Here is a 24,173-nt window from a genome sequence, read left to right on the forward strand (position 1 = left end):
TGTTTGTTCACTGCTTTGTTCATCAATATTTCCTTTACATATCAGATGAACGTATTTAGAGTGACTTAGCTGCATTGTGTTCTTTCATTTATAAATACTTTTATAACTATGGCAGAAATAAGGGGCCTCTTGCATGTTGGCTCTACTTGGTTGTTTACATCGCACTGGTCGCAGGTTCGAATCCTGCCTCGGGAATCGATGTGTGTGATGTCCTTAGGTTAGACAGGTTTAAGTAGTTCTCAATTTCTAGGGGACTGATGACCTCAGAAGTTAAGTCCCATAGTGCTCAGAGCCATTTGAATCATTTCTGCCTATTTGACATCTGTTGCATGACGATTTCATGATGCTGCAATTTTTAAGGCCAGCATTGTGCAGTACCATGTAAACACTATTGCTGTTTGTAAGGAAATTAATTCTAAGTTCTTCTGTAGGCTGATGCAACATTTGTCCTGAAGTTACGTTGTTAACGCAAGAAATACGATAAGTGGTTTTAAATGTGTCAACTGGCTGTGAGCTGGCTTCACCTGTTCGTGCATACGTCCATAAACACAATGTTTTCTGTACTCGAGACTTCCAGTCCATAATCTGAATTCTGAAATTCTGTCGGTTTACGCAAAGCAGCTGTTATGAATGACAGATCTGACATTAATTCTTATGGACGTGTGACGAATTGACAAACGAATCCATGACTGGTCATCGTCTCTTTACGACGTAATATTCAAAGGACAAATCTGTGCAAAGCAAGTTAGAAATGATGTCGCCATGGCTATTATCAGCGGGAAGCGAGTCTTGCAGACGCAACCGGAGGATTAAGGGTACCGCCGGCCTCCAAGCGTGGTAACAGCAAGCTGGCGGCGCGTGTTCCCTTAGCCGCGTGAGAACCTTCCACTGGTCATCTCTTTTTATCGTTGCCCTCCATCACAGCCTTATCAGGTATTAAGGACGCCAGCGGTTTATCCTCCGTAGCGGTGCCGATAATCGTTAAATGAAAACAATGGGATTAAAGCTAAGCCTTATTTCTGGAAAACTAACGTATCGATCTCGCGCGTCACACACAATACACCTTGGATTGCACTATAAGGAGCAGATGATATTGTTTATAAAGAGCTATCCATTATTCAGAAGGTCACATTGACACAATAAAGGCTCTGATATTTTCTCAAGTGAACGATTGAGAATGTCCTGTATTTAAGCGCTCATTTCCATATAGGAGAACTCCGTTGACAAAACTTCGGAAATTGTTCGGGGATATTTTCTGAGTATTTTGGTGCCAAAGATCTATTGACTATAGCGCCTCTTTACAGACAATAAAAGTTACGTTTGTTTCTGTGAAAATTTGTTCACGACAATGGAAAAGCCTGCAGTCTCCACTAAACCTATCCGCATTGCTATGTATCGCTTTTGATATGCAGCTAACACTGGATGACTACACGACTACAGTTCACACATAAGTGCCTGGCGGATGGTTCATCAAACCAGTTTCACACTATTTCTCTACTGTTCCACTCTGTAACAGCGCACTGAAAAAAAATCTTTCCGTGTAACCTCCATTTCCCATATTTTATTGCTGTGATCATTTCTCGGTATCTAGGTGGGCGTCAACAAAATATTTTCGAATTCGGAGCAGAACGTTGGAGATTGAATTTCGTGAAAAGATCTCACCACAACGAAAAACGCCTTTCTTTTAATGATTGTCACCCAATTCGCGTATCATATCCGTGACACTTTCTCCACTATTTCGCGACAGTACGAAACGAGCTGCCCTTCTTTCAGCTTTTTCGATGTCCTCCGTCAATTCTATCTGTTAAGGATCCCATATTGCACAGCAGTTTAGAGCATAGGACGGACAGGCGTAGTGTAAGGAGTCTCTTTAGTACGCCTGTTGCATCTTGTAAGTGCTCTGCCAATAAAACACAGTCTTTGTTATGCCTTCTCCACAACGTTATCTATGTGATCGTTCCAGCTGAAGTTGTTCGTAATTGTAATTCCTATGTGTTTAGCTGAACGGACAGCCTTTATATTTGTGTGATTTATCGTGTAACCTAAATTTAACGGATTCATTTCAGTATTCACGTGGATGACCACACGCTTCTCATTATTTGAGATCAGTTGCTACTACTGGAAAAACGTACCCAAGATAGAATCGTGCAGTAATGAATACAAGCCTCGAGACGAATAATAAAGTGGGCATTACTGTAGTTAACCGAAAGTACCGTGAGTGAATGGAAAAAGTTTGTTTCCAAACAAGGCACGGTACACAGCTCATACTGTCAACATTTGCACTGTTGTGCTGATATTTTCAGTGAACTACTGTTACAAAGATATGAAATCAAACGAAATGCAATTACTCTGCAGCGAACCGCTGGAGTCCCCGGGTCACTTACACTAAAATACTCAGAAAATATCCGTGAACGACCTCCGGAATGTCGTTGGTGGTATTCGTTTTCATCTAGTATGAAGTCGAGAGACACGTTTCCAACAGACGTTCAATGATGCGCGCGGATTGGTTTTATATAAGAAACTCAGGCCTCTAATGGATCGTTATAGGGTATTTGAATTCCTGAGAGGCTGTAGTTTTAAACATAATTATTCTTTAAAAAGCTTTTCAACTCTTCCTGGATGAAACTCATCTGATAACTCGCGGGCTTGAGCTGTTGCACCGGCGCACTTTCCACGCAATGTTTACGGGTCCACGAGGTTCAATTTAAGTCACAATAAGTTGGTCGTGATGGTACTGTCGCATAATAGCGAGGTCATCAGACAAATTTCATCTTCTAGGACCACGGTAACAGCCTCCTCTCGTCGATGCTTTCATAGAGCCGGCTGGTGAGGTGACACTGTGGTTGCAATTATGCGGCATATTCTTTAGAAGCTAGGCGTACGAGCCACCATGTTGTGTCCCCATACAGTGTGATGTTATAATCGCAGTCGACATTTCTAAGAGCACTTGAGGGGCAGTTCACTGTGATAGCAGAACAGATACTGAACAGTGCTGCAACAAAGTAGGCGTATTATACACACCAAATTCCTAACAACGTAACTATTCGCGTCCTTTTGTTTCTTAGATCAAAGCACTCTGCGGACATCGCTAAACGTATGAAAATTTGTAAGTGGAGTTCTCTTGCGCTCTACATAGATTTCATAGTAGATTAGGCCTAAATTACTACAGTACCGCATTAAGACGTTCGTTTTATTTTCATAAGCTTAATATAAAATTCGCAATCATTTTACTGCTTGGCTCGGTTGCTTGGATGATAGGTGTTAGGGAAATGTACTCCGGTCCATAAGTTAGGAGAACTACGAAAAAACTTGAGCATGGTAACACTGCGTGACTGTACTGAGAGACAACACCGAAACACGCGTTATCTTGAAAGAAAAGAAACGAAACGACTCGCATACTAAGAGACGACACGTTGTGTGATATTAGTGCGACACTATTTTTCGACTATGACCTGTTTCATAAGAATGTCTCAACTCAGTAGCAGTGGACGAGCACTTTACCACAGCTTTTCCGGGATACGTCCTGAACGAAGATTGACACAAGAGGAACTAGGCTAAGGCTGCAAATTTGTGTGCTTGGTAAAAGCTTTCGGTTCGTGACTGTGGCATTCAGATAGATATTGTTTGATGCAACATATTGCTGTGTTCGTTCCTTCGACTGTTGAAAGCATATCTGCCTGTCGTTAAACACGACACTGCTGAGCATCTCCTAAGTTATTGTCATCCTTAGGGGCGTATGGCATCTTTCCAATAATGCGCTCGTCTAGAACTCTGGCCGATAATCAACTATCATAAAAACTCGCCGATACGTCTCCAAGCGTTCAGGATCAAATTCGAAGGTCGAAATACACTATAAAACTGGTGCAAACACATCAAGATCTAGAAATAAATGTTAACGCAGGAGTAACAAATATCATTTTAACGAAAGGTGGGTCCTGATTGTGTAGACAGAGCGACTCCAGTCAATAACAAGCATCTGGATTTTGATCGCAAGCGGTGAACGAAGTAGTTACTTACGTTCAACACATTGTGTAGTTTAACTTAATAAGAAGGGGCAAGTGCTGGTGACTGAGGAAGCTGGTACTGCTGAGAGGTGTGAATTTATAATGCGTGACTTTCATCGTGATACGAATGTCAAAGGAGGATTGAGGAGCAACGTAATCACATATCCGAAATTAACAAATAAAGTCTTACAGCGAAAGAGGAAACGAAATTTCTGAATGAATGAAGCAGCGTGTGTCGATACACTTACCGGTCAAAACAGTAGAACGAATAATCTTCTCACCCTTTTTAATGCAGTTGATAATCTATAGGAAAATTTTGGTTTTTACCTCTAAGTACACGATTCAGGAGCAAAATTATAAGTGTAGAACGGAGGCACGAGTAAATTAGGTACTTACTACGAGCGAATAACTTCTAAACAAAGGTAATATTTACACACATCAAAAAGACTACACTTCCTGAAGATACATCCTGTAGGTCTGTCTTTTATCTGCCTTCCCTGAGATTAGTTACATGTTGTCGTTCCACTTTATATCGTTGCATACGCTGCGAGAAGCATTCAACCTCTTCAGGCCTACAATTTTTCAACGCTGTGACTTCTCTATATACAACATCATTATCCACGGACAGCCTCATGCAGCTTCAAATTTTATCTACGTAGTCATTAAGATACACACATCAAAATCCGTTTTGCATCACCTCGATTCCGAGAGCTCCGGAACCTGTACAGAAAATTGAAATAGAGATCAACATAAACACCATTTCCGCCCTTTTTGTTGCTCATGAAAACCACACATTGCATGTTGTAGCACCATACAGCGAGACCTTCAGAGATGATGGTCCAGATTGCTGTAGACACCGGTACCTCTAATAACCAGTAGCACGTCCTCTTGCATTGATGCATGCCTGTATTCGTCGTGGAATACTATCCATAAGTTCATCAAGGCACTGCCGGTCCAGACTGTCCCACTCCTCAACAGCGATTCGGCGAAGACCCCTCAGAATGGTTGGTGGGTCGCGTTGTCCATAAAGAGCCCTTTTCAATCTATCCCAGGCATGTTTGATAGGGTTCTGTCTGGAGAACATGCTGCGCACTGTAGTCAAACGATGTCGTTATCCTGAAGGAAGTCATTGACAAGATGTGCACGATGGAGGCGCGAATTGTCGGCCATGAAGACGAATCCGAATGCTTCGCCAATATGCTGCCGATATGGTTGCATTATCGGTCGGAGGATGGCGTTCATGTATCGTACATCCGTTACGGCGCCTTCCATGATCACCAGCGGCGTACGTCGGCCTCACATAATACCACCCCAAAACAACAGGGAACCTACAACTTGCTGCACTCGCTGGTCAGTGTGTCTAAGGCGTTCAGCGCGACCGGGTTGCCTCCAAACACGTCTCCGACCATTGTCTGGTTGAAGGCATATGCGACACTCATCGGTGAAGAGAACATGATGCCAATCCTGAGCGGTCCATTCGTCATGTTGTTGGGCCCATCTGTATCGCGCTGCATTGTGTCGTGGTTGCAGAGATGGACCTAGCCATGGACGCCGGGTGTGAAGTTGCGCATCATGCAGCCTATTGCGCACAGTTTTAGCCGTAACACAACGTCCTGTGGCTGCACGAAAAGCATTATTCAAGCATGATGGCGTTGCTGTCAGGGTTCCTCCGAGCCAAAATCCAAAGGTAGTGGTCATCCACTGCAGAAGTAGCCTTTGGGCGGTCTGAGCGAGGCATGTCATTGACAGTTCCTGTGTGTCTGTATCTCCTCCATGTACGAACAACATCGCTTTGGTTCACTCCGAGACGCCTGGAGCCCTCCCTTGTTGAAAGCCTTTCCTGGCACAAAGTAAAAATGCGGACGCGATCGAACCACGGTATTGACCGTCTAGGCATGGTTGAATTACAGACAACACGAGCCGTGTACCTCCTCCTGGTGGAATGACTGGAACTGATCGGCTGTCCGGCCACCTCCGTCTAATAGGCGCTGCTCATACACGGTTGTTTACATGTTTGGGCGGATTTAGTGACATCTCTGAATAGTCAAGGGGACTGTGTCTGCGATACAACATCCACAGTGAACGTCTGTCGTCAGGAGTTCTGGGTACCGGGCTGATGCAAAACTATTTTTGATGTGTGTATAAATACGAGCGTAATTCGAGGAACATCTCTCGTATTGAAAGCTAATGTGACCCTGTTATTATTCTTGTTATAAAAATTGTAGTTTGCGCTATTTAAATTCTAATTATGCATTATAAGCTGATAATTTGGAATAAAATCAATCGTCGTCACTAGATTTAAAACAGGATAGCTCAAGGCTCTACTAATTTATAATCGATTAATTGCATAGACCAAATTGGCAGAAACATCTTTCTCCTGCTAGTTAGTCGTCACTTGGCTCATCAACAAGACTTTGCGTACAACTGTGTACACTGAAACATTCAGAAATTATTTTAAGTGAAAAAGCCAACTCCAGTGGTCACACAATCACAAATGAAGGGTGTTTGTTTAACAAACCTAACAGACACAGAGTTACATTCAGTACTTTTCTGGCTTCACAAGATACACGATAAATAAAAAAGCACGTCATTCATCATCAACGTCATTAGTAACTCGTCATCCACTATAGGATATAGATTTATCCAGGCATTGTGGACCTCAGTCGTACCTATCCACGCCTCTCATGCACAACATCTACCAGTACCCCTGTTATTAATGGGTCACCGTCTCGGTCCGTCCTTATTTCTTGGAATCCAGCCTAAAACCTCCTTAGAACATCTTTCAAATACACTATCTGATCAAAAGTATCCGGACAGCCTACGTAATGCGGACTTGGCCACTAGATGTTACTGGAGGCCGACCCACCTGTATAAAAGGAGACAGGAAGTACTCCCTTGTCAGTGGAGAAACAGTAACAGCAAAACGGATCAGGCAGGAGAACTCAATGACTTCGAACGTGGACTAGTCACTGGATGTCACTTGAGTAACAAATTCATCACGGATATTTCCACCCCGTTTAAAGTTGCCAAATCGAATGTTGGTGATGTGATTGTGAAGTAGAAACGCGAAGGAACAACCATAGTTAAATTAAAACCACACAGACCTCACGTACTGAAAAGGACCGTTGAGCGTTCCGGAGGAAGGTTGAAAAAAATCTCATGAAATCAACAGAAGCAATGACTCGTGAGTTCCACAGTGCTACCAGCAGTCCACCTAGCGCACTGTCTCTGTGTACGGAATGGGGTACAGTGGTCGAGCAACTCTCAGAAGCCACACGTTTCTATAGTCAATGCTATGCGACGCTTAAGGCGTTATCAAGATGGCTGCCAATGGGTAGTGAATGACAGGAAACGACTGATTTAGAGTGACGAAACAGTACATCCGATGGAAGCGTTTGGGTTTGGCAAATTCCTGGGGAAGGTTATCTGTCATCATATGTAGTGCCAACAGTGAAGTGCGGATGAGATGGTGTTACGGTGTGGGGTACTTTTCGTGGTTAGAGTGTGGTCCTCTTTGCTTAAGAAAGCGCCTAATGATGAAGAATAAAAAAACACATTTTACAGCACTGTGTACTACGTACGGTAGAGGAACAGTTGGGAGACGATGATTATATTATATCAGCATGAAAATACAGCCTGTCATAAAACAACACCTGTGAGACAACGCTTTGTTGACAATAACAGTTCGAAAAGGACTGGCCCGCCCAGAGTCCCGACGTGATACCCATGAAACACCTTTGAGATTAGTCAGAACGTCGACTTTGCTCCAAAATCCAGCATCCAACAGCTCTGCCTTCTCTGGTTTCGGCTCTTGAGGAAGAATGGGCTACCATTCCTCCACAAACTTTGACATCTCATTGAAAGTGTCCCCAGCAGAGTTCAAGCCATCACAAAGGAAAAGGGTGGACACAACCAATATTAATGATCGTTAAGAGGTGTGCGGATACTTCTGATCATATATTGTATATACATAGCTAAATGTTTCGTCCATCTCTATTTCTTTTTCATTGCAGTGTTAATTACGTCTTCCACTCCACTATGTCCCCCTGATCTACTTCTTTGTTTTACGGTGTTTCCTTGTAATTCCTCAACATATCTCTTTGCATTGCTCGCTGCATGATTGGTTTTCTCATTAACGCTCAATCGCTGCCATAAGTTAAAAATGTACACTGACTGGAAGCTTTCCTCTGAAGACACATTTGAGGCCTGGTTTTGAAAACTCTGTTGAAATTACCAAAAGCAGTCTAGGTCATTTTTTCTCTCTTGTTTATGTCTTTTTACGATTACCTATTCGTCGTAATTAACTGCCTTAAATACAAATACTTGTCGACTGGTTTTATAACTTCATTGATAATTATAGTATTTTATTTTCCATGTGTTGATGGTACATCATTTTCGCATTATTATAATTTATTTTTAAGACTTAGTTTTACATTTTCTCTTTTGCAGCGTCCTCAATTAAATACCATACCGATGTATTTAGCTTGGGTAAAGATAGTCGCTTGATCGGTACTGATTATATCTATCAATAAATATACACTTCACGACAGAAAAGTGAAGTACTCAGAAGATACGGCCGAATGTCATCTAACTTCGTACACTACACACCATCGGCGGGTATGTAAATGATCAGAGTTGCAATTCTCTGTGACAAGTAGAATGGTCACCAGAACGCATTAGTGGTGTCCCTGTTTAAAGTTCTTACTAGGCTTTTTAGGGTATGTAAGGAGCGTGAACAGCGTCAGATGCTGACTGATCATTCTGAACGACAGGGAGATGCTGTGTACTTGTTTGAGACAGCGTTATCAGCACGTGACAGAGTTTGAAAGGGGCCTCGTTATGGGTGTTCATTTAGCCGGCTGACCGAATGATACAAAATCCAGATTTTTCGTGCTTTCGGATGAGGTAGTGGCCCAATGTTGGACTGCGCGGCGATTTGAGGGCAAACATTCATGAAGGTTCTGGTCGACCACGTCTGACCATCACTAGGGAGGATCGACGTTTTGTGCAACAAGGATATGCCAATCCCTTCACATCTGTGTCTGCCGTCCCAGAACAAGTACAGTAATTGACTCCCTGCAACATTCTGTGCCACGCTGTACCACTGGTTGGCGAGCAGCAGGAGGCAGACTAGGAAATTACAATGTCATGCATATGTACGAATGCATGCTTTCATGGCTATATCCGTTAATAAAACATTCTCGGGTTTCAAGCCGCGTCAAGTGGTTTACTGCCCACAATCTTTTGGCGAAGATATCCTCTGCCACTGTCAAGTGGACGACTGTTGTGTGGTTGTCATTGCCGTGCTTATATAGCAGCGCCGTCGCTCGTGACGTCACTGGTGCTCCACAACCACACAAAAGTCGTCCACTTGACAATGGCAGAGGATATCTTCGCCAAAAGCTCGTGGGCAGTAAACCACTTGACGCGGCTTGAAACCCGAGAATGTTTTATTAACCTCATGCATAGGCTGCCGTTAACACCACAACAAAAACGGTTGTGTTTGGAGAGGTGCCGTGATAGGGAAGTATGTACTGCTGATAAATGGCGTCGCACTACGTTCAGCGCTGACTCTGTTCTGCACAATCCCAGGTGACGACCGTCGGCGAGTATGACGTTGGCGTTGACCTGGGGAGAGAACCCACTCCTCCAATGTTTTGGAGATACACAGCATGTGTTACCTCTCATGCGACGATATATGGTGCCATTTTCCAACAGGACAGTGGTCACACACACATGGCACGTGTTATGAACTGTCTGCGAGATGTTGATGTGGTACCAAGGCCAGCAAATCCCCAGATCTGTGACCGGTCGAGTGACCGAGCGGTTCTAGGCGCTTCAGTCGGAACCACGCTGCTGCTACGGTCGCAGGTTCTAATCTAGCCTCGGGCATGGACGTGTGTGATGTCCTTAGGTTAGTTAGGTCTAGGGGACTGATGACTTCAGATGCTAAGTCCCACAGTGCTTAGAGCAATTGAACAATTGAACCCCAGATCTGTACCGAACAGAATATTTGCGGAGCCAGACTGGACGTTAACTCTGTCCAAGTGCCAGTTGCCAGGCTGTCAAGGACCGGTTACAGCAGTTGTGAGGCAGCCTGCCTGAAGAGAGGATCCTGTGGTTTTATAACATCCTTCCCAACCGAATCAGTACAAGCATCCACGTCAGAGGGGGTGCAGTCTTATAAGTGGGCTCGTACTGTCAAGTTCTCCGTCAATTTAAATTGATTTTGTAATCATCGAAATATCGTCATATACGCTGTCAACTCATGACTTTTCGTTTCGTTTTTTCCTTCCACTTCTGGGTCCTTCAAGTTTTCGTCAGACAGTGTACATTACTTCAGCTTCTGATGGTTGGATGATGCCGTTCTCGGCTGGTCCCGGCGGAGGTTCGAGTCCTCCCTCCGGCAAGGGTATGTGTGTTTGTCCTTAGGATAATTTAGGTTAAGTAGTGTGTAAGCTTAGGGACTGATGACCTTAGCAGTTGTCCCATAAGATTTCACACACATCTGAACATTTTTTGATGCCGTTCTTTAAACTTTCTAGCTGTTTATACGAGAGACTCGATAAATATTTACAGTTCACCCGGAAATATCTTCGATTTTGTGCTTTATAGTTTTGATGATTTTTCGTTCCTGATTTACTCTCAAACCAAAATTATTGGATCACACATCGATGCTGATAGTGTACAGGTGCATAATATTCACTGTACAACACTGGCAACGTAATGGAACCATGAATAGACGAACAAAAACACGCGGACTTACGAGTATGAACACCCAGCGGTAAGATGAAACTCGCATCAGCGCACGTAATTAGTTATGATCTACCTCCACGAAATATAGTATGACTTATTTATTGTTGACTCACATCTCCAAGCATCAAATTCTGGAATGGCAACTGACTTAGCTTCAATTTTCACAGTGTGAAGAACTTCATGCAACTACATAATCCATTACACCGGTCTTATGTTCGCGAGAACTGTGTTAAATAACCACACCGTTAGTATTTAAGTGGCAATTAGGCTTTTGACTACTCAATCTTGCGCTTTGCAGTGCTGGGCTGAGTTAGTTTAACGCTCGGCTCTTCTACTGTGGCACACCACACCTTCTTCATCCCACGAGCCGACGTCCTCGGCTCGCCTGCGGTTGTGCATGAGGCGGCGAGCCTAGTGCTGCGGCACCTGTGAAAACAACGCGAAAACAGTCTGTATCTGAAACGAGAACAAAGCAGCCGCTCGTGTCACACATCGGCTTTTCTGATGCATCGTGTCAGCGCACGTCATAGAAATACAACTGTCCAGCAGTACTAACTTTCGTGAGCCCTCAGTGGAGTAACAAGGAATAAGCACCCACCCCTTAAACGAGCACAGTGGTGTAGTACAGGTAGTGGGCGGTCGTGCTCATCTCCATCACAGATGTAGATCAGGTTGTCAAGTGCTCTGTATGTTCCAGTCGGTTCGATGCCATCAGCGCAGTAAGACCGAACGAAATTGAAACTTGACAGAGTTGCAGTGTGAGCAGGCTGTGAATCAAGTTGCACTAATTATTGGTGCGTAAATGCGCACCTTTCAACGTATTAGCGTTCTTGTTTTTCATGTTGATATTCCGGTTGCTGTGCGTTTATTTATCAAATGTCGTTTTTATTTGTAGACCACTGTTACTATTTGAGTTTACATGTTGTCATTTTGTCATTCAGAGATGGAGAGTGGAGCTGTGGACCCCATAAAATGGAATTCCAAGTGAAGTAATCTGAATATTCCCAACATATTCTTCTGTTTGAGTTCAGTAGAGGGGTGACAGCAACGGGGGCAGCCAGAAACATTTGCACCGTGTATGTGGATAATGCTTTTGGACAGAACACGTCAAGAAAATGGTTTTCGCGTTTTAAGGAGGATACCTTTGACATTAGTGACACTCTACGTTCAGGAAGACATTCCGGGTTTGATGTAGACCATTTAAACGTATCACTCCACAATGATCCATGACAATGTAGTCTAGAACTGGGAGATGTGACGATCTGTAATCATTTCACCACCGTGTGACAATTGCATGCAATGGGGAAGATTCAAAAATTGGTTGTGCGAGTATCGCATCCCAAATTACAAAAATCGGTGGGTGGCCATATGTGCAGCCCTGCTTGCTCGTCATCATTTGTCTTGTGAACATCGCCGACTATTCCTATCCTGCATCGTTACTGGTGACGAGAAATGGTGCTTTTATGCTAACAGAAGGAAAAGAAAGGAATGGACGAGCCCATACAAAACAACTCCCTGTACAAAGACCTGTGCACATCCGCAAAAGTGAATGTTATACATCTGGTGGAACACGAACTGCTTCCCCGACGTGTAACCATCACTGCTGACATTTATTATCAACAACTAAGATGTGCCGCAGACGCAATCCAAGAACAACTACCAGGAAGACTGCGTGAAGTAATGCTACTCCACGATAACGCCCGCTCGCATTCTGCTCGACTGACAAAAAACACCATACAGGAGTTGGGTTTGAGAAGGCTTTCCACGCCCACCTTATTCACCTGATCTTGCGTCCTCAGATTTTCACCTTTTCCGCTCTCTATCGAACAGCGTTCCAGGAACATCCTTTCCGGATTAAAATGCGCTTCGAACATGGCTCGACGAGTTCTTCGCCTGAAAACCACGTGCTTTCTATAGTCCCAGAATCGAAAAGTTACCTCAGAGTTGGAAAAATGTTGTAAATGGCGAAGGAGAATATATTGCTGATGACTCAAGTCTCTGTTATGTGTATCTGATGTGTTTATTAAACTAATGGAGAAACTTTATGAACTTATGCTCCAACCTAATATTTACAAGGAATGCTGTACCACTCGTAGCCATGTAACACGGCGTAAGAACAGTGGTCGTGAAAACAGCCTAACCGACAAGGAATACAGGCGAGTGTCACTCCTTGTCAACGACAATCGTTTCAAACTCGGCGGGAATTGCTGCTGTCAGTGAATAAATGTCCACCTCAAACAGTTTCTGAGCATTGCTACGTGTACTGCGTGCAAAGGACATTGGAGGTCGGGTAACTCCAAAATGTCATTTCCACTGTAGTATAGCTCCAATGTGTCAGACAACAAGGAAACTGGATAGTAGCTAACTGGAAGAGTGTACTATGGTCCACTGATTCGCGATTTTGCATCTTTTCAAATAATGCAAGGCGTCGAATGCACCGAGTGTATGAAGGGTGTAGTTCGCGCCGGAAGTGGTTCTGTAATGTTTTGGGGATATTTTTCATGTAATGACTGTAGCCCACTCATTTCGGTTACCGTGAATAGATATAAGGATGCACCGAGTGTATGAAGAGTGTAGTTCACGCCAAAGGTGGTTCTGTAATGTTTTGGGGATATTTTTCATGCAATGAGTGTAGCCCACTCGTTTCGGTTACCGTGAATAGATATAAGGATGTTTATTTAAACATTATCAGTGACCAAGTTTGGCCCCTTCTTCTAAGTCATCTTGATGAACATGCCATGTACACCTCCGTCTTACAAGATGACAACAAAAAATGGCTCTGAGCAATATGGGACTCAACATCTGAGGTCATCAGTCCCCTAGAACTTAGAACTACTTAAACCTAACTAACCTAAGGACATCACACACACCCATGCCCGAGGCAGGATTCGAACCTGCGACCGTAGCGGTCGCGCGGTTCCAGACTGAAGCGCCTAGAACCGCTCGGTCACTCCGGCCGGCCAAGATGACAACAGTTGTGGTCACTGGGCTGCACGTTTACCTTCCTGTTTCGACTCATATTCAGCCACCGTATCACATTTTGACTGATCCGGTAATCCCATGAAAAATGTGTCCTACTATTTGAAACGTGTGTGTGTGTGTGTGTGTGTGTGTGTGTGTGTGTGTGTGTGTGTGTATGGTTGGTTTTGATGACTCCATGTATATCGTAGAGTTATATGTGTATCGCAACGGACGATTGTTGAAATGGAACACTGAAGCATTTAGGTTTAATACTAATACGGCCTCCGTCGCCGAGGTCGCTAATGCATGCTTGTGATATGACGTCCCACTCGGAGGCAAGCCGGTTAGAATCCTGGTGGTGACAAATTTTCATTGCCAGTATTTGGCCAACAAAGGGATGAGAGACGGTGATGTAAACTTCCGGATCGCCAGTCTCTGCGCCAACGTCCCGGTTAAATTTCAAAGTTCACCGCAGTGTCTCATGAAGTGACGGCATGTGAGACTGTTGACGGCGATCCGTACATCAGATTGGAACGCTAAACTAGGCTGTGCTATTGGAGAGGTGCAAGCTATGTGTCGGCACCGAATTTAACCCTCCCTTTTCCCTCCATTTATAGTAAGACAAGCCCAACATTGCAGTCTAAAAATACTCATCACAGTCATCCTCATGAAACAGGTTCACATTTGTCACTTCACAACAAGTCGGAGGAAGGCAAATCACTACAGGATTCCTGCATCTCAGCTCCTACATTCATACCCTGAATAACGGAGCGCTATGACTTTTGACTAAGAAGCGATATGAAATGGGATCACCACATAAAATTGGTGCTAGGAAAGGCGAATGATACATTCTGATTTCTCGTTAATATTATGTGAAAAAGCGTACAATACGCTAGTGTGATCAATCCTGGGGTTGTGGTCCAGCGTTTGGAGTTCTTATTAAAAAGGCGTAACAATAGACGCCGAACGATATCTTTATGTAGCAGCGATGATATCTTTATTTGTATTTGTGGGTCTCATTTTATTTGCAGTTGACTTCCGTGTTACATTAGAGCGTCTTCAGGCGCCTCTGTGATACCAGATGATCACGTGGATACCGCATAATCATCATTATACATCTCAGAGACGGTACAAAAAATCGATAAGCTGCCACCGTTCACATTATAAGCGGGAAAGCCGATGCAGCAAAGCGGGCATCGATTTCTGTGCTCTCTATGAGATGTAGAATGATGAGTACCCGGTATCCAATTTCATCTGGTGCCATAGAGAGCCCTGAAGATGGTGTGACAGCGAAATCGATAGTAAATAAAATAAATACAGCTAACGGCGTCATCCCTCCCACGTAAAGGCACAGTAACAGCTGTCGGCCCATGATCTACCGAAATATGTATGTAGAGAGAGACACTGAACGAATTCATAGACGCGCTGCGCTGCTGGGCTCATAAAAGGAAGGTATAGCCCGCACGAATGTGTAACTCGTATGAGGCGCTGAGAACCGTAAGGGCCCAAAGCATGGACACAAAATTTTGAGAATGCAAGTGAATATCAGAGAAATTGGTGAGGCAGCTTTCCGTGACTGTTCATATTTACAACGTGAACCTATATCACAGATGAAGCCGGTTCACCATAAGATGAACAGATGCCAGAAACATGAGTACATGCAATGCAGTCAACGTGTGCTTTGTGCCCTTCGGTTTTCAGCGCCTCATATGTTCGGGGAACGAAAAAAAGCCAAAATCTGTTAGGAAAGGTTGGGGAAACTGTATTTGAGGAAGACTGTGTGATCATTTCCCTGCGAACATCGTGTATTTCACATGGGTCCATGTGACTAAGTTAAGACAGATTACGGAGCGTACAGAGCCACGTAGAGTGTTATTTTCCCACTCTCAATACGTCGATGGAGTACGACAGAAAACTAATAATATTAATACGAAACATCTTTCTCTACGCATTGAATACGGTGGCTTGCGGAGAATGTATAAATGTAGTTGTAGAAAGTGAATGAAATGGTAAATTCTGTCGCCAACAGTACGCTGACTCTCTCCAATAGTACCAAAGGGGACGCTAAGCAAAACGCCTGCATCTGACAGACAGATCCCTGTCAACATATAAAAATACTGATTCTCCTTGAGAGACCGCACACAGCTTTGGGGTGTAATCCGGGGCACTGACACACCGTCTGATGCCCAGACACTTCTCTATTGCCCGTCAAACATTAAATACACCTGCAATGAATCAGTACATTGGCGAACGTTATCTAGCTCAGCATCAAAGGCGGTTATCTGGAAATCTTGTATCCATAAAATAGCAGAAAGCCTGATAAAAGGAATAATCTATCGCACGTCAATGCAGGATTTTCCAAAATCCCTTAGCTATTGTAATGCTACAACATCCAGACGACTGTCTTCCACGGTTAGCTCTGAGTTAGCTTTCCTTTTTTCTTTTTTTTTTTTTTTTTAGAGCTTTACTTGCGGCCAGACGACGTGAAAGAGGTCTGTGATCAAATCGATATGGATAGAGGAGGAATTCGACTGTACCTTTGTCAAACTACCATCACTACATTCATCTTTAGTCCAGTGCGTTTAAGAAACTCATCTGACTTCACCAGACTATATCTTCTACATGTGTGAAAATAGAAATCTTGCGTGAATTTTAGCTTATGTCCAGAATTAAAAAGATTTTTTTCGAGAGAATCGTCTTTTTTACGGGTATATATCTTTTACAAGCATGCGCGTAAAACCTTAGGGAACATTTTGCTATTACATTTATGATAAAAGTTTTCATTTGTCTTTCATAATGTTCAATGTGCCCTAGAACTGAAGCATGAAAGACATCCAGACGATAGTCAAACTCGTCCCATAATTTTGCGAGCATGTCTGTAGTTACTGCATTCATTGTTATCGCCATGCGACATCGCAGTTCACTCAAAGTTTTTGAAAGGTGAGGTACAAAGACGAAGTGTTTCAAACCCCCCCTCCCCAAAAAAAAAATCATATACCATGAGATGGGGGGACCTTGAAGGTCAGTAGTGTTATAAAAGACTCGTATGGCGCGATGTGCAGTGCCGAACTCTCAACGAAAGTCACGACCGCAATTGTAACTGAATAGCAACTGCTGAAACGGAGAACGTGAAACGTCTTTTGTTGCTGTCTTGCCGCCATCTCGACTCGAACCACATTTGACAGCGAACGAGCGAGAGAGATAGATGCGCTATAGAGACCCTTAGCGAGAACCGCATAAACCAGCAACTTACAACGGGTGCCATGGTCAACTTTTATTCACTATCCGTAAGTTTAAATAGACCCCAAAATTCCACCCTCGTTCACATAGAAGATCCATTGTTCAGCCAGAACATTATGACCACCTACCTAATAGCCGGTATGTCCAATTTTGTCACAGATAACAGCGGCCATGCGTCGTGGCGTGGAAGCAATAAGGTGCTGGTAGGTCGATGGAGGGAGTTGACGCCACATCTGCACACACGAGTCACTTAATTCCCGTAAACTTCTGGGAGAGGGGCGATGAGCTCTGACGCCGCGTTGAATTACATCCCAAATGTGTGTCAGCGTACCAACTGGAATTCTTCACTGTGTTCTCGAATCACTCCATCACACTGCTGGCATTGTAACATGGCTCATCATCGTGTTGAAAAATGCCACTGCCGTCAGGTAACATGATCGTCTTGTAGGGGTGTACGTCGTCTGCAACCAGTGTACGATACACCTTGGCCATCACGGTGCCTTGCACTTGCTCAACTGGACCCATGAATGCCCACGTGAATGTCCCCCCGAGCATAATGGAGCCGCCTCCAGCTTGTCTCCGTCCCGCAGTACAGGTGTCAAGGAGCTGTTCCCCTGGAAGACGATGGATTCACGCCTTCTCATCGGTGTGATGAAGAAGGTATCGGGATTTATGAGACCACGCGACGCTCTCTCACTGCGCCAATGTCCATTGCCGATGGTCACGTGCCCATTTCTGTTGTAGTTGCCGATGTCGTGGTGTTAACATTGGCACATGAATCGGTCGTCTGCGGAAGCCCATCGTTAGAAGTGTCCGGTGCATTGTGTGTTCGGACACACTTATACCCTGCCTAGCATTAAAGTCCGATGTTAGTTCCGCTACAGTTCGCCGCCTGCACTGTTTTACCAATCTGCCCAGCTTTTACAGCATCTGTAATGAGGGGTGGCCACCCAACGTCTGGACGTGATTTCACCTGGGTTTCACCACGTGTTGAAGACACTCACCGCAGCACTCCTCGAACACCCGACAAGTCGCGTAGTTTCCAAAATGCTCGTGCCTAGCTTCCAGACCATCACAATCTGCCCTCGGTCAAACTCAGATAGATCGCGAGCCTTCCCCACTCTACACAGGGACAGCGCGCTCCCAGGTACTACGAGGGCTATTCGAAAAGTAAGGAACGATAGGCCGCGAAATGGAAATCACAGTGAAAATCAAAACTTATTTATTTGCAACAGTTAGCTACAACTTCCAGCTACTTATCTCCATAGTCACCGATCCGACTTGTCAACCACTTATCACTTTTCGAGAAAAGCACCGAACTGAGGACGAAATAAGTTTTCTTTTATTTACCTATTTAATTTAATGTGTTGATTGTATGTATCTTGAAACTGAAGGAGTCAAAATTTTTCGGTCTTAATTGGATTTTTACGTTTGTTACAGGAAATAATGTTAACAAAGAACCGAAAATCGGTTACTGCAGAAACCCGTTATTTTGAGCGGTTTTAACAGTCCTGTTAAACTGGTGTTGGAAAAAAAACATGTTGTTTCAGCGGTAACCGCCATCCAGAACAAGGAGCAGCAACATATACCAGCTGTGACGATCTTGGAAAACGACACAGTACGTCTCAAGCTTGCAGTGATGCTGCCAGTAAATCAGCTGTCACTTTATTGTGAATCGGGAGATACACGTGTTACTGACATGTATCGCTATGATATTTCTTTCTTTGGAAGAATATGCAATGGAACTACCTTCACTCGACGAAAGACGTTGTGTGAGGGTTAAATAGGAGGTGCCAGCTGGTAGTGTAGCTTCCAGTGTCCTCAGAAAGATTCTAAATGCTCCTGAGAATTAAAGTAAATGTGGTACATAGCGTATCATCTTTTGAAGCACGAGGAAATCTTGGATATTATGTTTCTTCGGGGCTGAGAATGGGAATCCGTAGTCTGTTCAAGATTTGCGGTGTTGTATCAGACTATTTTTAAATGTTAACGTAACTTCGATGTATGATTTCCGTTATTGGCAATGGCACAATTAATTAAGAACAAATTGCTCAATGTACTTTCCTATCGATGGTTCTTATCTTGCTGCACTTCAGGCCTATCATTAATTTCCAGGTGCAAGGAAAAGCGAAAATGTATTGGCGACGAGGAGTCTGTAGTTTCGCAAGCGCCGCGGTGGCAGCTGGAACTGGTGTGGCAAGTGGACGGTTCGCCATCCAGCAGCAGGCGTGGGCTTCTTTGGCCTGGACAGCGTATGTCGTCAGACGCAGCACCCGTTGTGAAATTTACAATTGTCTGCGCGAGCTGCAGCACGCTATTGGCAAGCTTTCCGTGTCAGGTACAATGTAACATATAAAAACCAGTTCTGCTCAATGTACGAGGGGCGTTCAATAAGCAGTGTAACATATTTTTTTCTTAAAGCAGATTGGTTTTATTCCAATATACCATATTATTCTCCACAAATTTGGCTACAAAATCCTATTTTCAACATAATCTCCGTTCAATGCGACGGCCTTACGCCACCTTACTTGGAGGGCCTCTATTACTGCATGATACCATTCTACTGGTCGAACTCAGAGCCAACATCTTGCTGCATCGACAACCTCCCCATTATCCACGTACTGCTTCCCGGGGAATGTATCCTTCACTGAGCCAAACTCATGGAAGTCGGAAGGGGCGAGCTTCAGGCTACAGCCTGAGGATGAAGAGCATGAGGAAGAACAGTCCAATAACGTTCTGTGAGCTCCTCTCGGGTGCGCAGATTTGTCTCAGATGGTGCGTTGCCACGGAGAACGAAAAGTTTGTTTGAATTTTTGTGGCGATGAGCACGCTGAAGTCGTTTCTTCAGGTATCTGAGGGTAGCACAATACACTTCAAAGTTGATCGTTGCACCATGAGGAAGCACATCAAACAGAATAACCCTTAAAAGTTCCGGAAGACCGTCGGCTTAGGCTTCGACTTTGAGCTTTTTCTTCAGAGGAGAAGTGGTGTGGCGCCACTAAACGGATTGACGTTTTGTTTCCGGTTCGATGTGATGAAACCATGCTTCGTCGCCTGTGACGATGTTTGACAAAATATTGTCACGATCAACCTCGTAACGCGCAAGCAATTGAGCACAGATGGTCCTTCGTTGCTCTTTATGGTCTTCCGTTAGGCGGAGAGAAACGAAGAGCGGGCACACATGTTTGAGAACCCCAAATGATTGACGAGTGTGTCTTCACTACCAACAGAGACTTTCAGTTGTGCAGCGAGGTGTTTGATTGAGATCCGTCGATCACCGCGAATGAGAGCGTCCGCACGTTTTAACACTGCAGGAGCCATAGCTGTGTGCGACTGGTCGACACACGGAGATCGTATAGGTTTGTGCGCCCTTTGTGTGATGATGACAGACGCCTCGCCCAACGACTCACCATGCTCCCGTTCACTGCCAGGTCTCCGTACTTATTCTGCAAGCGCCTACGAATACCGGTGATGCTCTGGTTTTCCGCTGAAAGAAACTCAGTGACAGCTCCTGCTTGGAACGCGCCTCCGTCACAGACGCCGTTTCGAAGGCTATAGATAGCGCCATCACCTATCGGATCTATATGAAACTACAGGGGCAGAAGCGTGAATATTCCACGATGTCCGACAACAAATTCTGCATTTTTTTTTCAACTGAAATTGGCCGAGGGAAAAATGTATTGCGGTACTTATTGAACCGCCCTCGTACTTATAGCCTCTGTAACCGAGCTTCTTAATGTCTGGTATGACATCTCAGTGTCGCAGGGCCCATCTGCAAACAGATGTAAACCTCAGATTAATTCACTTTTATTAACTTTCTTCCCGTTTGAGAACACACCGATCGGCGCCGTGACTGCACCGTCATTTATGCCTGTCTACAGGTATCTCAAAGTAAGTCCTGGATGCATTCGCCTAAACCCTAAACCAGGAATGTATAGACTCTCTAGTCCCGCGGGTCGCAAACTCCTCACTTGGACTACATAAAGACCGCACAGGAAGGAACATACTTGGTCCATATCATTGGTTTCATAAACATTCGTTGTATATAACAAAGGTGATTACAACATATTTCACAGAAGCATTATTTACACAATTTAATTAGAAACATGACAATGCACTGTCTTTACAATTTCTTTGATCTTTGGCTTGATTTTCGTCTTATACGCTTCCAAAATTGACTCTACATTGTCAGTAGTCAAATGCTTCCTATTATATTTTTACTGTTCATCTCAGAAATAAATTGTTGCCATGTATGAAGTGAGCATAAAAGGCTAGCGCATTTTAATGCATTACCTATCAGGAGAAAGAAAACTGGCGTTCTACGGATCGGAGCGTGGAATGTCAGGTCCCTTAATCGGGCAGGTAGGTTAGAAAATTTAAAAAGGGAAATGGATAGGTTAAAGTTAGATATAGTGGGAATTAGTGAAGTTCGGTGGCAGGAGGAACAAGACTTTTGGTCAGGTGATTACAGGGTTATAAATACAAAATCAAATAGGGGTAATGCAGGAGTAGGTTTAATAATGAATAAAAAAATAGGAGTGCGGGTTAGCTACTACAAACAGCATAGTGAACGCATTATTGTGGCCAAGATAGACACAAAGCCCATGCCTACTACAGTAGTATAAGTTTATATGCCAACTACCTCTGCAGATGATGAAGAAATAGATGAAATGTATGACGAGATAAAAGAAATTATTCAGGTAGTGAAGGGAGACGAAAATTTAATAGTCATGGGTGACTGGAATTCGTCAGTAGGAAAAGGGAGAGAAGGAAACATAGTAGGTGAATATGGATTGGGGGGAAGGAATGAAAGAGGAAGCCGCCTTGTAGAATTTTGCATAGAGCATAACTTAATCATAGCCAACACTTGGTTCAAGAATCATAAAAGAAGGTTGTATACCTGGAAGAATCCTGGAGATACCAAAAGGTATCAGATAGATTATATAATGGTAAGACAGAGATTTAGGAACCAGGTTTTAAATTGTAAGACATTTCCTGGGGCAGATGTGGATTCTGACCACAATCTATTGGTTATGAACTGCAGATTGAAACTGAAGAAACTGCAAAAAGGTGGGAATTTAAGGAGATGGGACCTGGATAAACTGAAAGAACCAGAGATTGTAGAGAGTTTCAGGGAGAGCATAAGGGAACAATTGACAGGAATGGGGGAAAGAAATACAGTAGAAGAAGAATGGGTAGCTCTGAGGGATGAAGTAGTGAAGGCAGCAGAGGATCAAGTAGGTAAAAAGACGAGGGCTAATAGAAATCCTTGGGTAACAGAAGAAATATTGAATTTAATTGATGAAAGGAGAAAATATAAAAATGCAGTAAATGAAGCAGGCAAAAAGGAATACAAACGTCTCAAAAATGAGATCGACAGGAAGTGCAAAATGGCTAAGCAGGGATGGCTAGAGGACAAATGTAAGGATGTAGAGGCTTATCTCACTAGGGGTAAGATAGATACTGCCTACAGGAAAATTAAAGAGACCTTTGGAGAGAAGAGAACCACTTGTATGAATATCAAGAGCTCAGATGGCAACCCAGTTCTAAGCAAAGAAGGGAAGGCAGAAAGGTGGAAGGAGTATATAGAGGGTTTATACAAGGGCGATGTACTTGAGGACAATATTATGGAAATGGAAGAGGATGTAGATGAAGACGAAATGGGAGATAAGATACTACGTGAAGAGTTTGATAGAGCACTGAAAGACCTGAGTCGAAACAAGGCCCCGGGAGTAGACAACATTCCATTTGAACTATTGATGGCCTCGGGAGAGCCAGTCATGAAAAAACTCTACCATCTGGTGAGCACGATGTATGAGACAGGCGAAATACCCTCAGACTTCAAGAAGAATATAGTAATTCCAATCCCAAAGAAAGCAGGTGTTGACAGATGTGAAAATTACCGAACTATCAGTTTAATAAGTCACAGCTGCAAAATACTAACGCGAATTCTTTACAGACGAATGGAAAAACTGGTAGAAGCCGACCTCGGAGAAGATCAGTTTGGATTCCGTAGAAATGTTGGAACATGTGAGGCAATACTGACCTTACGACTTATCTTAGAAGAAAGATTAAGAAAAGGCAAACCTACGTTTCTAGCATTTGTAGACTTAGAGAAAGCTTTTGACAATGTTAACTGGAATACTCTCTTTCAAATTCTGAAGGTGGCAGGGGTAAAATACAGGGAGCGAAAGGCTATTTACAGTTTGTACAGAAACCAGATGGCAGTTATAAAAGTCGAGGGGCATGAAAGGGAAGCAGTGGTTGGGAAAGGAGTAAGACAGGGTTGTAGCCTCTCCCCAATGTTATTCAATCTGTATATTGAGCAAGCAGTAAAGGAAACAAAAGAAAAATCCGGAGTAGGTATTAAAATTCATGGAGAAGAAGTAAAAACTTTGAGGTTCGCCGATGACATTGTAATTCTGTCAGAGACAGCAAAGGACTTGCAAGAGCAGTTGAACGGAATGGACAGTGTCTTAAAAGGAGGATATACGATGAACATCAACAAAAGCAAAACGAGGATAATGGAATGTAGTCAAATTAAGCCGGGTGATGCTGAGAGAATTAGATTAGGAAATGAGACACTTAAAGTAGTAAAGGAGTTTTGCTATTTAGGGAGTAAAATAACCGATGATGGTCGAAGTAGAGAGGATATAAAATGTAGACTGGCAGTGGCAAGGAAAGCGTTTCTCAAGAAGAGGAATTTGTTAACATCGAGTATAGATTTAAGTGTCAGAAAGTCGTTTCTGAAAGTATTTGTATGGAGTGTAGCCATGTATGGAAGTGAAACATGGACGATAACTAGTTTGGACAAGAAGAGAATAGAAGCTTTCGAAATGTGGTGCTAAAGAAGAATGCTGAAGATAAGGTATGTAGATCACGTAACTAATGAGGAGGTATTGAATAGGATTGGGGAGAAGAGAAGTTTGTGGCACGACTTGACTAGAAGAAGGGACCGGTTGGTAGGACATGTTTTGAGGCATCAAGGGATCACAAATTTAGCATTGGAGGGCAGTGTGGAGGGTAAAAATCGTAGAGGGAGACCAAGAGATGAATACACTAAGCAGATTCAGAAGGATGTAGGTTGCAGTAGATACTGGGAGATGAAGAAGCTTGCACAGGATAGAGTAGCATGGAGAGCTGCATCAAACCAGTCTCAGGACTGAAGACCACCACACACACACACACACACACCTACCAATAACTTATAAC

The 24,173-nt window shown here is 43.6% G+C and overlaps 1 protein-coding gene across 2 annotated transcripts in view; it reads right to left on the reverse strand.

Annotated features, from left to right (window-relative positions):
* The window catches only part of LOC126188860 (peptide transporter family 1), a 322,186-nt gene that overhangs the window by 283,002 nt on the left and 15,011 nt on the right, over positions 1–24,173 (reverse strand). Inside the window, exon 2 of one of the 2 annotated variants that reach the window (XM_049930503.1) lies at positions 11,111–11,186. The exons of the other annotated variant lie outside the window; for it this stretch is intronic. Within the exon in view, the coding sequence (XP_049786460.1) occupies positions 11,111–11,159 (49 nt within the window). The 5' untranslated portion in view covers positions 11,160–11,186. The remainder of the gene's footprint in view (positions 1–11,110; positions 11,187–24,173) is intronic. 2 annotated transcript variants of the gene reach the window in all.

This window comes from Schistocerca cancellata, chromosome 5, assembly GCF_023864275.1.
Source record: "Schistocerca cancellata isolate TAMUIC-IGC-003103 chromosome 5, iqSchCanc2.1, whole genome shotgun sequence".
Classification (NCBI taxonomy): Eukaryota; Metazoa; Arthropoda; class Insecta; order Orthoptera; family Acrididae; genus Schistocerca; species Schistocerca cancellata.